The 17,049-nt window shown below is 32.5% G+C and overlaps 1 protein-coding gene across 1 annotated transcript in view; it reads left to right on the top strand.

The window, feature by feature from the left end:
* Positions 1–17,026, top strand: part of LOC117179125 (protein GDAP2 homolog) — an 83,516-nt gene extending 66,490 nt beyond the window's left edge. The window contains exons 9-12 of the mRNA XM_033370794.1: positions 9,768–9,907; positions 10,329–10,383; positions 11,329–11,472; positions 13,880–17,026. Coding sequence (XP_033226685.1) covers positions 9,768–9,907; positions 10,329–10,383; positions 11,329–11,472; positions 13,880–13,933 — 393 coding nt within the window. The 3' untranslated portion in view covers positions 13,934–17,026. The remainder of the gene's footprint in view (positions 1–9,767; positions 9,908–10,328; positions 10,384–11,328; positions 11,473–13,879) is intronic.
* Positions 17,027–17,049: the final 23 nt, after the last annotated feature.

The raw sequence follows: 17,049 nt of genomic DNA, 5'->3' as shown, positions 1-17,049 counted from the left end.
ATACATGAGTGACCTTGTACTTTCGATCTGCAGGTTTGCCGCACAAGTACCCGTCGGAATGGCGAAGTGCTAGAGATAGTGGCAATAATGTAAGGCAAAAGACAGATGATAAGTCTATGGGAGGTCGAATCGAAAGCTTTCCGATAATCAATCCAGGCTATCGATAGGTCACGCTGGTAGAATGCTGCATCTTTGCAGACACATCTATCGATGAGCAGGTTCTCCCGACATCCGGCTACGCCTTTCTTTGAGCCTCGTTGTTCATACATTTCTTGCCACACAGGTTCAATTGCCCGAACAATGCTATCATTTAGGATAGCTGTGAATATCTTATAAAGTATTTTCAGACAAGTTATTGGCCTGTAGTTCTTCGGGTCAGCTAAGTTGCCTATTTTCGGTAGGAGTATTGTGCGCCCTTCCACCAACCACTCTGGAATCGGCTCTTCCGACTTCAAATATGAGGTGAAAATACGGGCCAAATGCTGATGGGTTGAAGAAAACTTCTTCCACCAGAAGGTTTTGATACAATATAGTCCCGGTGCGGAATAGTTCTTCATCCCTCTTAATACTTTTTTCACCTCTTCGGTAGTAATTGGAAACGAGTCAGGCAGCCCTCACTGTTTATGTTTCTGTTACCGACAAGTGTCACACATAGCTCCACAAACGGTCACTGAATAATGCACAATGGTTTCTCTAACTGCACTGTTTAAAAAAATAATGACACTAGAATGCATTCTATCTCGGATCAAACCAGGTTTAAAATTTCGAGCCATACGCTATTACCAATAACAGTCCGAGCAGATGACTGCCGCGTCAGTCATATGTTTTGACGACTCACTTTTCAGACGGTTACGCAGTCTCACAACATTCTGATTTCAAATAAAACATCGCACATCACTCTCGGTGTGACACAAGTCTTCACGTGGAGATCAATGTTCGCAAGATGACTTGAAAAACCATGGCCGACCAGAGTTTTACTACTGGCCATGCAAAGATTGATCTCCGCATAAAGACGTGTCTAACACTATTGAGGCAATATACTATTTCATAACATGTTGTTGATATAAAGTTGGTTCTATACTGTCTAAAAATTAAATTATTAATTAGGTATTGGTACTTAAACCATTAGCTAACTTCACTTCGGTGAAAACTGGGGGGAAACAATGGTCCAAATACATGGAACAAAACTTTATTCCAGAAATATCTTAGTAAGGAATAATAATTATTATCATTATATTATTTCATTAAATTGTAATTAAAAAATAAAAACTATTTTTCAAACACATTTATATACATAAAATTAGTTTTTACAAAGATATTGGCAAAATAGGGAAAAAATGGACCGAATTCCATGTATTTGGTCCCTTGTTTTCCCTCAGCAGTCAAAGAAGTAAAGTTAGCTGGTGATTGTCAGTGCGAGTCTGACGGTCTGGATGGGAGTCGCAGCAGCCCATGGAAGTTCAAAGAGTGTTCATTGAAATTAGTGTCATGTCACTATTAAAATCACAGTTGGAGTACAAGAAAGCAGCAATTGTATGAAATCCTATGAAATTCAAAATGAACTCATATGAAATCAAATGCAATCTTCGCAAAGATTCCTCTGGTGTCAGAGTGGATCCTCGGCTACGCCGAAGTTATTTTCAACTTATAAAAAGTATGAAATTAAGAAACGGGTTTAAAGCTACACAGTAACTTTTGGATACTTGGATAATACGATTCACAATAGTGTAATGGTCAAGTTGAAAATAAGCGAAAAATATTTTTATCTTGGCAAAGACAATTTTCATTCACATAATCAGTGATTCAGCTACTAAGAATGCCATTTCCCTTTCGGTGTAGGCGTGACTCACTCGGTAGGGGAAAGGAGTAGTGTATGGAAGGGATAGAGATTTTTCAGATTGATCCAGAATTCTCGTGCAATTTAAGTAAATAACACGTTCGTTCCGCAACACTGCTCCAACCCAGGTTGCTGATCAATCTCTCTAGCCATCACCCCAAGCGAAGAACCTCACGAAGTCGTTATGTAAGGTTCCCCACTTGGGTCCATTAGTGGCCAATGTCTTTTGTTTCAGGCGTCATTCACTCTACTGGCACTTTTTTTATTAACTATTTGCTGCCATATTTTCCTGTCCTGGCATACTTCTCTAGCTTCTTTTATGTCCATGGATTTTTTCATACAGGCTCTCGTGTTTCTGCGACTTCTTATGTCTCTTCTAACTAGGGTCTCATTCACACATTCTAACCATTCTTTCCGCGGTCTACCTCTGGGCACGCTGCCATTTACTTTACCTTAATACACTTGTTTCGTTAGTCGTTCGTTTGGCATTCTCTCAGCATGTCCGAACCATCTTAACTGATTTCTTTCCCATGTGTCTACTAGCGTCTCTTCTGCACCACATGCTTTTAGAATTGTCTCGTTACTTACTTTGTCCATCAGGGTTTTCCCGCATATTATGCGCATGAATCTCATGTCAATTGCGTTCATTTTACTCTTATCTTTTTCTTGATAAGTCCATGTCGCGCTACCGTATAGTACTGTCGGTACAAATATGGAATTATGTATTGCCATTTTAGCTTTATTTGATATATTTTTATTTCTGATAAGGGAACCTGTTCTACCAATAACCTTCTTACCTTTATTTATTCGTCTATCTAATTCCTCATCTATCTTCCTGTCCCTAGTAAATAAGCTACCAAGGTATACGAACTTATCAACTTGTTCAATTCTCTCATCATTTAATAAAATATTGCATAGTGTTTTCTCATTCTTTCCTTCGAACACTATAGTTTTTGTTTTATTTGCGTTAATTTTGAGGCCCATGCTCTTCATGCTTGCATCTAGTTTATTCAACATTCTTTGTATGTCTTCGATAGATTCTTTCATAACAACCTTATCATCTGCGAACGCTAACCCACGTACCCTTACAGTTTGGAGATCCACACCCTCTTCGTCGAAGAGAGCCATTCTTAGGTTTTGGTATAAAACATATGTATATAACGAAATAGTTTCGAAATAAACATTATCTAGTGTTTTGCAGTTTCTCCATATATATTTTGTTAAAAATTTGCTTTAGTGCAAAAAAACTTCACTTTAATGTTGAGTAAAATCTTTATTGAAATTTTGATGAAAGCCGTGTTACGCGTAGCAAAATTTCGACAAGAATAGCCCAGTCGGGAATTAATTACCATATGCATTCAGTCAAGTCCGAATTAATCTTCATTCACCCAATGACATTTTTTATTCTTTTCTAATCCGTAGACCAACAGCAAGTTTAATCTGACCCATATTTCAATCCTTTTCAATTTATTTTTGCAATCCGAATGAATCCGAGCTCGAATCGAACTTGATTAGAAAAGATTGAATCAACCTTTTATTATTTTTAATCTACGTGTGCAATTCGAATCGATCCGAGATCGAATTATCATTTACTCTCTACGAAAATCTTCAGTTAAATCATATTTTTTAAATTGTGAATTTGGAATTCGGTCCATTTTTTCGAAAAAAATGTATTATACAATCAAACTGTATACGGCGAACAATGTAGGCATACTAAACAAATGTTTCCTAATCTTTTCCAGCGTTCTTAAAAAGTTGCAGTCATCTCCTTATTTCCTATATTATTCAATATACGATGTTTCAATAATACAAAAAATGTATGAATTTCTGCACATATACTTTGGCAGAAGTTGAGATTTTTTAAAATAGAAACTCATACATTTTTTGTATTTTTGAAACATCGTATATTGAATAATATAGGAAATAAGCAGATGACGGCAACTTTTTAGAATGCTGGAAGAGATTAGGAAACATTTTTTTAGTATGCCTACATTGTTTGCCGTATACAGTTTGATTGTATAGTACATTTTTTGAAAAAATGCACCGAATTCCAAATTCACAATTTAAAAAATATGATTAAATTCAAGATTGTTATTTTATTTTATTTATTTTTAAACTCAAGATTATATATATTATATTGTATAGTTTTTTTTATAAACAATTTTGTAACAATTTTTTCATGAAATTCTAAACCTTTTTTTCAAAAGTGCACCGTCTCGTGAAAAATCAATATATTGAAAAAATCTTACGTACGTCTCTTGCTGCTGTGCGCACCTGCCATTTTGTCATGAACGCATTTAAAAAATACATATATCCTTCTTAGTTTATCATTGGTATTATAAATCCCATTTTTCAAATTTTCGATTGATCTGTTTATTGAGCCAACAAAAATTCCCGAAATATGCCTATTTTTTCGTGCTCTACAGTGATTCAACCCCTTAATACCAGATAAAAAAACCTAAAGTAAAAATAAAGTTTATTTATTTTTTCAACTTTAATGTTTTTTAATACAGCTAACTTCTTATTTGAGCTTACAAAATTATAAAAAGATATTTGTTCTAGAAGATAACAATTTTTGTGACGAATGAGTCAAAACTACGAATTTGGCTATTTGCAGCATAATTTCGCTACGTGCAGACACTTTCTGATAGGCAATTAAGTCCAGTCTTTTTCAAGTAAAATATATATTTTAAAATGAGAGATCATGTTTTGGATCTATTAATATTTTACATTATTAAAAAAAGCTTTTTTTACTTTTTATTTGATGAAAGAAGTCACTCTTACCGCATTTTCTGAAACTAGACTTCCTCAAGGAAGTTTGCACTCGTAACATTTTCGATTCACGGAAAAATTCGAGGGAAAGTAATTCAATTTCAATTGTAATTCGATCCAAAAATAATGGAATTGTATTTGTGGAACAGACACTTTTAAGGTAAAAATATATTCTTCTTTCCCTGGTCTATGTTTAACCTTAGAAATAAATGTGGGGTTGAAATACGTATCGGACGATTTAACCAATCGTGGGCGATCGATGCTTCGTATGACGTGAGGGTATGATTTTGAGGGTGATGGCATGGAAAGATACCCCCTCAGTAAGTAAAATCGAATGGGTTTTTCCGTGACTCGTATACATACACATACACGTCTCGCCCGTAGTAAGATAGGCGCGCTGGTTTGAGAGAGATCGATTTTAACACGGCTGGAAATAGACTCTGGTCGAGCATTGTATATGTCAGTAACTCAAGGTTGGCCCTTTTGCTATTTTAATTTTCGAAGAAGCTTCTTGGGAAGTGGAAAACCGCAAAATTTCTTCCTTGTTAGCAAATTAAAAAATGAGTTCTAAAGACGCCATTTTTTTATTTTTCAAATGTTAAAATTTAGTAACTAGTGAAATTTCACTCAATTTTGACGATCTCATTCAGTGAAATGTCATTGATATTTTAGGGACCTTGTTGACTGAATTTACTAAAAATTCTGGTTGCCTTTCTTATGTGGAATCTGTGTTAATGGACTGAAATTTCAGTCAATTTTCACGGTTTGAAATCTTGAACAATTTTAATCACTGATTTCGATATAGAATTCACTATGTTCAGAACTTTCTTGATACGCAGTAGTTTTTAAATGTTGAGAACAAAATCGATTCGGACTTAGAAAATGAAACTAAGCTAATCCAGTTGATTACTTTTTGTAATTGTTGCCAGTAATGTTACATACCTGATGCTGAGAATGGGGAAAGATGTTTCAGTTGCTAACGTCCGTTTTATAGATTGATTTACGTAACATTAATAAAAAACATATTTCTGTTGGTGAAAAAAAAAGATACATATGCATGTATGTCTAAAAACTTTTAATTAAATAAGCTTGATCGCATTTTATTAAATTGTGAAAGTTTATATCTTACTGATTGATTCGAAAATTAGAACACAGCTATATTATATGGAAATAAGGCGAGTAAGCTAAAATAAATACAAGTTATAAGCTCTATTTTTATCAGGTTTTGCTTTTTATAATACATGGTTTTATGGACAATTTATTTGATGACAAGAGTATTACATCACATTGTAAGTTTTCCAAAATTTATATTTTAGTAAATGTTAGACATACCAATCACATGAAAGAACTTTGTATCAGCTACGGGCCATCCATAAATTACGTAACATATTTTTGGCCAATTTCTTCCCCCCCCCCCCCCACCCTATGTAACAAGTTGTAATAAAATGGTTTGTAGTTCCACCTTCGCCTATGTTACGTAGTTTTTTAAAGATATTTTCAACCATGTCTTCTTAAATACAATTACTTACTACCTGAGATACCTGAATTGTCGTTCCCTTTTTTATACAGTGAAACATGCCACACACTCACACACACACACGCGCACGCACGCGCGCACAAACAAAATTGAAGTATATTAAAAAAGGATTCAAAATTCAATCATTTTCTATTATAAAAATTAATTATTCAACAGTCATCAATTAAAAATCTTAAAACTTGAAGAATTTTTCATTGAAAATCTTGAAAATTGAACTGCATATTAGAAATAAGAGCGTCAAAAATGACATCATTTTAAGCTCTAAGTATCACAAATTAATGAATCTTGAATTTTAAACTTAAAAAAAGAGAAGTGAGAGTAGCAAATCGTTAAAACTGAACAATTTTCAAATTTCAAATCACCAGAATGGTAAACTTTCGAAATTACATGCCTTTCAAATATGAATATCGAAAAATGGATAATTTTCAAAATTAAAGAATTTACCATGGTAAATTTTTAAATAAAAATAATGCAAATTCTAAGTTTTGCAATTATGATAATATACGCATAAAACTTTTCCAATTTGGAAGATTTGTAATTAAAAGCTCTTGACTTTAATTCTTTAAAATCATCAAAATTAAGGAGTTCTGATTCATACTTCTGTAAAATGGAAGAGTTGTTAATTGTAAATCATGAAAATTTAACTCTTAAAAAATTACATTTTTCTAAACTATACATACGCATTAAGAACATATGCTCCTTTAATTGACAATCTTTAATACAAAACAATTTCAAAAAGATAAAAAAATCAAACTATACTATATCTTCAAAATAGGTTAGTATCGAATGCGGAAAATGTCTGAAAGACTCAGAATTCTCGAATAAAGCAGAAGAACTTTTGTTTTAAATAAAAGAAGCCCTTTATTTCACATAATTCTTATTAATTTAACCTTAAAACACTTCAAAATGAAGAAAATCATTTTATATTGAGAAAAAACTTGTATTGAAGCAGAAAGGCATTCCGTTAAACCAAAGTAATTCCTTTAAATTAAGAGATATTTCTCTAAATCAAAAAAACGTTTCTTTGACTGAGAGCCACTAAATACAGTGAAACTCTTCTATAGCGCCGACTTTGGAGCTGACGGTGGCGGGAACTAACTCATTATAGCCCGCTCCGCTTTTGTTTGTTCATGCTTGAGAACTTGCTTGAGTGACAGCCCCATATCCCGCGCAACTCGCGCAGCTCCTGTTACACCGACATGCGGCTCAGCGTCAATTCGCGAAAGGGCTATAGAAGGGAGGGCTATTGAAGAGTTTCACTGTATTAAGAAACATGTAATAATTTCAGGCAGCGCGTTATTTGTGCTCGTGTTTTTTAATTATTAGTACACACCTTCCATTATTGAATATCTTTTATTTTCCGGATAATTTATCGATATTGAAGTCGTTATAACGTTATTACAATGTTTCATTTTAATTACTGAACCTTAATATTATTCTAGAATTACGGACCTGTTAAATTATTAATTGGGGACCCCCAACCTGTAACATTATTTAGGGATGGGACATTATTTGTTATTATACTTTTTTATGCTTAAGAAAAATTTCATATCTCCAATCATTTCTCAGAAAGAGTATCAATAAATTTTCATTTATCATACATCACATCAAGAATCAATTTTAGAATATTCAATATTCCCACCTTTAAAAATTTGTTTTTATGCCAAGAAGTCTTCTTTATTAATTAAAAATATTTGATTAAATTATTAAATAAAAATATGCCCGCATTGCAGGCAAATTCCTCTTCGCGCGCTAAGCGCGTGGATTCCAAGCTTAAGCGCGCCTGCGGCGCGCGTCGGTTGAGTCTCGCGCTTCGCGCTCGAATATTTATTCTTTGCATTTGGATTGCTTAAATAAAACTTAATTATAAACATCTCTTTTAGATGGTAGTATTTGTATGCGTCTTCATATTTTGAATTGTCAACTTAATTAAGTATAGTAAAATATTAATTTTCTCAAAGCTTTGTAGGCTTTGAGGTACACATTTTCATCGCGCCATTCGCGCTGCGCGCTCGATTTCCGACAGACATTTGTAAACAGGTTTTGTTCAATCTTTTTTGCATTCTCATCATTTATGATTGAGAAAGTATTAGAATTGTTGGAAATTTGACATCACAGGTTTTCAACAGATCTCCACGTTTCGAGATTCCCTGAATCCGACAATCAGGTTTTTACGATGGCGTCTATCTGTCTGTCCGGCCGTCCATCCGTCCGTAAACACGATAACTCTCGAAAAAATGAACGGATCAAATCCATCTTTGGCACAATTTTTTAAGGTCCTAAAAGAAAGGACGAGTTCGTTAACCAGCCATTTTTTTGTTTTATTCGTGAAAAATAACATCTGAAAAAATAAAATAAAAAAATGTGTGGAAAAACGATGAAAGTTACGAGAAAAAATTCAACAAAACCTGATTGCAAATGTCTGTCGGAAATCGAACGCGCAGCGCCAGTGTCACGATGAGAATGTGTAGCTCAAAGCCTACAGAACTTTGAGAAACCTTACATTTGACTATACTTAATTAAGTAGACAATTCAGAATATGAAGAAGCATATAAATACGGAAGTAGATCTTTTTTGGCGTAACAATTCTTGTTGATTCACCTTTTTTCGTATCCTGCATAGTTTGAGCACAAAATGGAATTCTTGATTTTTCATTATTTTTTGTGCAATCAGAATGTGAATTTTCGATTTTCCAAGAAAATCCAAAAGTTTGTTATGACAGTCGTGTAGAGATTTTAAAAATCAATGTTTTGCCTCTCTTGACTTTTTTTCATATCGTGCGTTGTTTGGCTTAAAATTTTGAAATTCGGTTGATTAAACAAAATTTTTAAATGCTATTACTCGAAAAAAATTTCTTTTTGACTAAAAAAGTCATTAGGATCAATTTTTTGGCCCGTTTAATATTATAAACATCCGCACATAGAATTTCCAAATTCAGAAAAAAAGTGTTCTCAACAATTTTCAAAATGCGCTCACTTTTTGAATTGTAATTTAAAATGGTTGGTTAACGAACTTGTCTTTTCTTCTGGGACCTAAAAAAGGTGTGCCAAAGATGGATTTGATCCGTTCATTTTTTCGAGAGTTATCGTGTTTACGGACGGACGGACAGACAGACGACATCGTAAAAACCTGATTTTGTATTTTGACCTTTGTATTTTCTCACCAGTTAATTGAACTATTTTTTATATATCTTTTCATTTGTTTCTTCGCAAAGAAAACATCTTTATATTAAATTGAACACTGAATAAACTCATTATGATTTCTAATCAAAGAATTGATTTTTTCCCCAAAGGTGCAAAGGCTGGCAGAAACATCTTGAATAATGTTGTTTTTATCGTCTAAGAATGTCTCAAATAGACGTATTGCTGTACATTTCCAAGCATACATTCAAATCCTTTTTTTGTAGACATTATGAAAAGAAATCCGATAAAGTATTCTGCAATCTTCTTCTAATCCAATAAATTAAAGTCATTCTGTGAGTCAAGTTACACTTGACTGTTTGATGGACATCAATGGCCTCAGGCTATATCAATGCATAATGGAACGTACATGTTAGCTTTCAAAGCGATTTTGCAGGTCTTAAAACAAGTTCTCAATACTAATTTGAAATTTTGCTTTCAGGCATTGTTATACCTGATTCAGCTTCTGGATCCTATCGTGAAGGGAGACTACGTGATTGCCTACTTTCACACTCTCACTACTAACAACAACTACCCTAGCTTCAGTTGGCTCAGAGAAGTCTACAATGTACTTCCCTACAAGTAAGTAAAATTGAAGATAAATCGCGACTAGTTCTAAAATGTTAATTTCCTCAATCTTCGTTATGTTTATACTTTGAATAAAGAAATCTGCTTAATTACGTATTGCATTCTTATATAACAAACCAGATAAAAAAATTAATTTTAGCATTAGCTTCTGGATGCGTTCAAATACTACGTACCATTAAAAACATTTCATAAATTCTGTCTTAAGAAATTCAAAAACAAAAAATTGAAAATTATTAAAACTAAAAGATTTTTTATTTGTGGTATTCGAAACTGCACAACTTTGCACTAATTATGCAAATTAAGAAAGGTTTCTATAAAGGATGTTACGCAATATTTTGACTTTCCTTATACCTGTGTCGTTTTTAAATAGTGCCAATGTACATAATGCCAATATTAATTTGAAATTTCTTTGTAGGTACAAGAAGAACTTAAAGCATTTCTACATCGTACACCCTACCTTCTGGACTAAGGTTAGTACTCGAAATAGAAGATAAAATAAAATAAATTAAGAGATTTAATTTAATCCCGCAAGTTGGGTAATTAAACTCAATCTAAATTTGGACTTCTTGTGGCTTGTTTTTGTTCAGCTTCCGTAACGACTTTTCTGCATCAAGTTACTGGTAGTACTGGTTACAAAATTGTATACAGTTTCAGCAGGTTTTTCATTTCTTAACCTTCATAGCATTTTACGAATATAGCTTACATAAAGCTCAAGACTTGATATATCTGTCAGGTTATTTTACTTCTTCATTGAGAACGTTATATTTTAATTTACATCAATTGAGAGATTATTTTATCAAGAGGAAAAAGTGCCATGTTAAAGAGATATAATTTTTTCTAAGGTTGAAGGATCTTAACAAATTACTTCACTGCTTTATTAAAACTCATTACCTGCTAACGATCTCGATGAAGTTCAGCCAAACTCGAGTGCTGAGTAAGCAGGATGCACTTTCAACATCACATCCGTTTTTTGCAAACAAATACCACTTCCTCTCGATCACTTCCTCATTGCTCTAAAGTGGCTCAGGTCTTGAGTTTATTTTATAATTCATTATCCATTTATAAACGAAGAACGAGCAAACCAATCGACTTCTTTATATGCATTTCATGAAATTCTCCAGATAAAAAAATTGTATTTTTAGTGTCGACTTACATTTTTAACTAATAGGAAAGGTTACGAATATACAACTGTTAATTAAAGTTCTCGTTTGAAGGTTGCGTCTGATATATGTGTACTATTCATTTTGCTATAATAGCAAGCAATTATTTAATTTGAACGTAAATTATGATACATCTATTTCTGAATTAGCAATTCGCATATGTCCAACACGATATAGCGATCTGATAATTTTAGTCGCATACCAAGAATAGATATATCTTGTTTTAAAATAAATGTACATTCTCTATATTTTCAGATGATGACGTGGTGGTTCACAACGTTTATGGCGCCGGCGATAAAGCAGAAAGTTCACAGTCTACCTGGTGTGGAGTATCTTTACGAAGTCATGTCTCCGGATCAACTCGAAATTCCTGCATACATAACCGAGTATGACATGACGGTAAGCTATTATTTTTTTAGTATGCGCCTCAATTATAACAGAAAAACAATATTTTTAACTACGAAATTCTTCGAAAAAAAAATGTTTATATTTAAATACAACCAAGTAAAGATGGCATCCTACAAATATCGCGCCTTCTTTTCTCTCTCAACTTTTCTTATTTCTATATATTTTTTTAATCCTAATAAAAAACATTGAAAAATAACTGACCAATTAATTTTGATTCATGGCAGGCATATTTGAAAATTGGTAAATTTTTTGTATGATGAATTTCAATAATGCTTTTCTCATAATTTTTGATTGCAAAAATACCCAAAACAAATTTTTTGTGTTTGTCAAATCTAAATCCTAAGGGAAGATAATGTTTGTAATTTTATGTATGCCTGCATTATTAAATTGCTGTGCAGAAAATTTATTTAAGATTATATCATTTAAAATTGAAAAATTCAAAGTTTAAATAGTAAAGTGTAAAAAAGAACATTTGAATAATTTGGAAATGAAAGATTTCTAAATTGAACAGTTGTGAATTTATTTAGGGAAATTTGTTCAGAATATTTAATATTTTAGTGTTGAAAATAATTCAATTAACTAAGTTCATGATGTGAAATTGAAACATTAAACACGGCAAAACTTAACATTGAAGTATTTAAAATTAAACATTTTTTGAAATTTTTTCACCATGCGAAATACCTTAAATGCTAAGCACCTGGAATCCAACAATTAAAATAATTTTAAGTATTAGAATTCACAAAAATTCACAATTTAAAGATGTTTACTAGTTGTTGAACACAGCATACAATAATCTTGAAAAGTTTGGATAAATTAAGTAAAATATAATCAAATGTAACCAGTTTAAACAATTAAATGTAAGTAATATTTAGAATAAAATGGTTTATGTAATCTTTTTTATTCAGGATTTTTAACTTTTCTTCTGCTTTGGAAACAAATCCTAATTTTCATTAAATATTCACCATTGATAGCTTATTTTGTTCTATAAATATTATTAACGTTGAAAATAGGCTAGAAATAAGCAATATATGTAAAAAGCGATGCGTATTAGTTGAATTTTAAATATTAATAATTTGTTTCGTGAAGATTTTCTTGTTTAAAATTAATCTAAAGCAAAAAATCTCAAATGACTAAATTTATGTAAATAAATACAGATTAAACGGGAATTTATAAGGAAACAATCATTTTTTCTACGGTTTCCAGACTATTTATTTGATAAATTTTATAAATAGTCCAGAAGAAGTCGGAAAATAAAATTTTTCCCTATAAATTCCAATTTGTGATTTTCTAGAGTTAAATTAGGTATATTTATCATCGTAATGTTTTAGATAGATTAAACTATTTTTCTCTAAATCCCATTTATAATTCCTTCCTAGAGATTTAACGAAGTGCATATTTTCCTTGTTTTTATAATTCGATAACTAGTCCACATCCACAAAACTGGAATTTTGTAAATTTTAAAATTTATTATAATATTGAATCTCTTTAAGTTTTAGCTAAGTTTTAGTGGAGCTGACATTTTAAAAACTTACTGTTTTGTAATCTATGAAATTAGGCCTTCATAGCAAATTTATTAATAATCAAATTCTTCTTCTGAACTTCTTCGGAAATTTATAAAAATGCTTAAAATTGAATTTTGGTTAATTATAATAAGTTACCGTATTTACCTGTAAAATTATCATAAATGACCAAACATTTGCATAAATTTCCGGAAATTTATAGACATTTTTAAATTGAATTTTCCGCAAATTTATGGTAAGTTACCATAAATTACCCTTAAAATTACCTTAAATAATGCTTACTTTATTCAAAATCTAATATAGTCTGAAATAATAACGGTACACTGATAAAAATGGTTAGTTGAGCCAACTATTTAGTGAGTAAGATATGGTACTGCTATTTTATTTGTTGACAGTGCTATTTTATTAGTTGGCAGAACAATTCCATTAGTTTCAGTGACTATTTAGTTAGTAACAGAAACTAAGTAAATAGTTGTTTCAAATAATAAAATGCCAGTACCATATTTTACAAACTGAATAGTTGGCTCAACTAACCATTTTTCCAGTGTCTTTCGAGAAATGTCTGAAACCATCAATTTGTCATAGACAGTATCGTATCTGCCAAGGCAAAAAGAGAATTTTCCTACCCGTGTCCTGTTTCACGAGAAGTAATCTGAGTGTACCTTTTGAATAAATGATTAGAGTGCTTAAATATTATTCCTTTTATGAACACATTTGCATTATTCTGTATTTACTGAATGCAAATTCAGTACTTCTCTACTTATTATAGAAAAAAGCACTTTGATCGTGTAGTTTTTCTGTCTGCCTTGTAAAGAATCTTTCAAATATCCCAGATAAAATATGCCACAAATCTAGTAAATAATTCTTTGTTTTTACAGATAAATGGACTTAGATACTACCAACCAGATCATTCATCGCAGGCTTCTACGTAACTGTCGGCTTAGACCGAAGTTACGGTTGTTTGAAGCTTCTGGCGTGGGACAATCTCCTCTTCAACACATAACTTATCTCCTCTTCGAATAAATGCAACGATTTGAGATCAGGATTTCGATAATCTATTTTGGCAGGGTCGCTTGTTTATCAATTATCGTTAAAATTGTTGATCCGAAATCGGATGTAGCTATAAATGGAAAGGGAGAGAGAAATGTTCGTGAATAGAACTTGGCGAAAGTCGCACGTTCTCGACGTCACAGGATGTGTGTTTAAAGGCAGCGAATGATACAGATGCGATGAGTTGCAAGGAATTTTGCGTATCGCACTGATGAAAACTTTTCCTCCTAAATCACTATATTAAACAGTACTGCGTTTTTGCCACGTAGTGGATTATGATCTGAGAAATCAAATTAATACTACATTGCAAAATGAAGTTCGTTACGTGGTAACAAGTAGATTATTTTTTTTTTAATCCAGTAGACTCTGTGAGTTGAAAGAAGGTTACGGTTGCACTCGAAGCGACAACCTTTGTGCCTTTTAAAAAATGCAGTTTTATGCAAAACTATAAACCGATTTTGTTATCTCTTCGCAATATGTACTTATGAAAAAACATAACAACGAGAGCTGCACTTCTATTCTGTATATACCTATCTTTCTAAAGCAAAGAACAGCATTTATCAAAATTAAATATAGATCCATTCCACTTTGCCAATTTTAAGAAAATTTGAATTCAATTTATTCCTGCAACAATCTCAAAGATTCCTCAAAGATAGAATATAAAGTCGTAGCTACAGTCCAAGAGAATGGTGCTAGTAGGAACACTTTTATAAAAATCTTTCTTTTGTTTATTTTCTCTGTGATGACTTTCTTCGTGTATTGCGTGGAAACAGACTGACTTTCTGGCAAGGACTCTTTCTCTACACTGTCAAATGTGCCAATTAAAGAGAAAAATTCTCAAGTTAGCGGAAAATTTCAATATATACATTACTGATATAAAAGAGGTCAAAGAACGACTTTACGATTAAATCTTCATAAAGAAATCTATAATAATAAACTTTTTGCGCAGTAGTGTAGTCAGTGTTTTATAAAACATGAAACAAGCAAACAATTTTCTTATCTCAAATGTATTATTTAAAGCACTGAGTCTCGATGTCTTCTTCCGTTCTCTCTCCCTTTCTTTTCGAAAATTAGTGAAAGTAGAGAAAGTTTACCACTATGTTCCGTAATTTTTCGAGATGTGCCATAGTTCTTCCGCAATTTCGCCAAAATCCACAGTGTTCTGGTTTTTTTAAAAGAGCTTTTATTCGCGCAAATAAGAAGAGTTACGACAAGATATGCACATGCAATTACGAGACATTAAGGTAAATTACCTCTTTCGTCACTCGACGAGTTTGTTGTACCACGTGTTCAATTCGCGTTGGAATAGTTGTACTAAACTTTAATTCGATCGATTCGCATCAAATCAGTCTTCGTTATCCTGTTAAAAACCGGTGTTTACAATTAATAGTCTGTATCCATAGGCTTGAAAAAACAGGCAATCATCAATATTCGTTAATAATTTCGAGTTATGTATTCTCCTAGCTATTTACACATACTCAAAAACACACACATATACACACACACACAGATACGAAAACTAATCATTCCCATTGTAGCACCATATGGTGATATCTGGTGAAAATCAAATTATATTCACACCTCGTAAGAATCTCAGGTGTGAGATACATTGCGGTGTCTTACTTAGAAGTAACATGATCGAATTTAAGAGTCCCATATGCAAATAATTATTATATAACAGGTTATGGGCTCATCAACGCTGGGCTCATAACATGTTAGCCAATGTAGTTTAGAAAAATATGTTCTCTAGCAAGATTGTGGGACCTCGATTCTCTTGATGAAATACTCATTATCTTTATTTTCGTACAATGTTTTAATATTTAATTCTTCATAATAGAGAGTTTATGTTTCATTAAAAACAATTTTTTAAACATTATTCTATCTAGTCCATTTCTCAGTTATAACATTGAGAGATTTTCATATAAGTAAAAGACACGAAATCCCACAGTTTTCTTGAAAATTTACCATGTATCAGATTCTATCGCCAATATTTTCCTGTAGAGTCGACGGAATCGCCGCAATTGAAGAACCGTTATATAGTGTAGTTTACTTGTTCACGTTTAATTATGTCTAGTAAGATGTTTGTTTGTTTTTTACGTTAAAGTGTTAGTTACAGATTGAAACGACCTGAAACCCGAGAGTCGCTGTCGGCTTTGAGTCATTATTATGTAGATTATAAAACGGCCGCAAAGGTTGGCTGACTGCTTATTAAAGAAAAGGAAAAAAGTGTATTGGGCGACACGTGTCGCTGAAAATCAGTATTTTTAACACCATGCACGGGACTGGTGTGACGGTTACTGTTATATGTTGTGCCGATGCTCACTTTTGTAAATAAAGAAAAAACATATATGTATATGCAGTCGGTACAATAATTTTTATAGTTTAGAAGGCTGACAATCAGTTTAAGGAAGTTGACAAAAAGATGGTAGAGAAAAAGAGGAAAAAAGTAGTGGATAAAAAAAAGATACTCATCTAATAGCCTAAGTCGGCGTCTTTTCGCTCCGGTTGCTTACCTTTATTTTCTTATCAACTGTTATTATACGAAGAGTATCTATTTAACTGTAGTATACGAATGATATTTTACTATCGTGACTTTGCTAAATAGATCAAATCAAATCGAATCGGCGAATCGTATTTTCAGGATAACTAGTTGATATTTAGAGTATATAACCTCTTGCGTAGCTTCGGCTTCGACGATTGGCCCCAAGAATAATTTCAATTTATTAGTCACTTTTTCCCCTGACCATTCTCTCTTATCTTCATTTTCCTCACGGATGTTTCTCGAGTTCCAATCGGAAGAATCAGCATGCTGGCCAATCGACGGAGGCGGTAGGAGGCGTGGTAAAAGTAAGAGGAGTAATTAAAATAAGAGCTTCGCTACAAATTACCCATCATCCGTCAAGGAAATTTGAAATTGTTATCGGTTTTTAGTGACCAACCACCTATGAATAAATTGACCAATTCATTCGTTTTAATTGTTCGACTTTTTATTTATGAC

Source organism: Belonocnema kinseyi, chromosome 8 (assembly GCF_010883055.1).
Source record: "Belonocnema kinseyi isolate 2016_QV_RU_SX_M_011 chromosome 8, B_treatae_v1, whole genome shotgun sequence".
NCBI lineage: Eukaryota > Metazoa > Arthropoda > Insecta > Hymenoptera > Cynipidae > Belonocnema > Belonocnema kinseyi.
The sequence above is the reverse complement of the archived record's forward strand: the minus strand, read 5'-3'. Positions and strand labels throughout refer to the sequence as shown.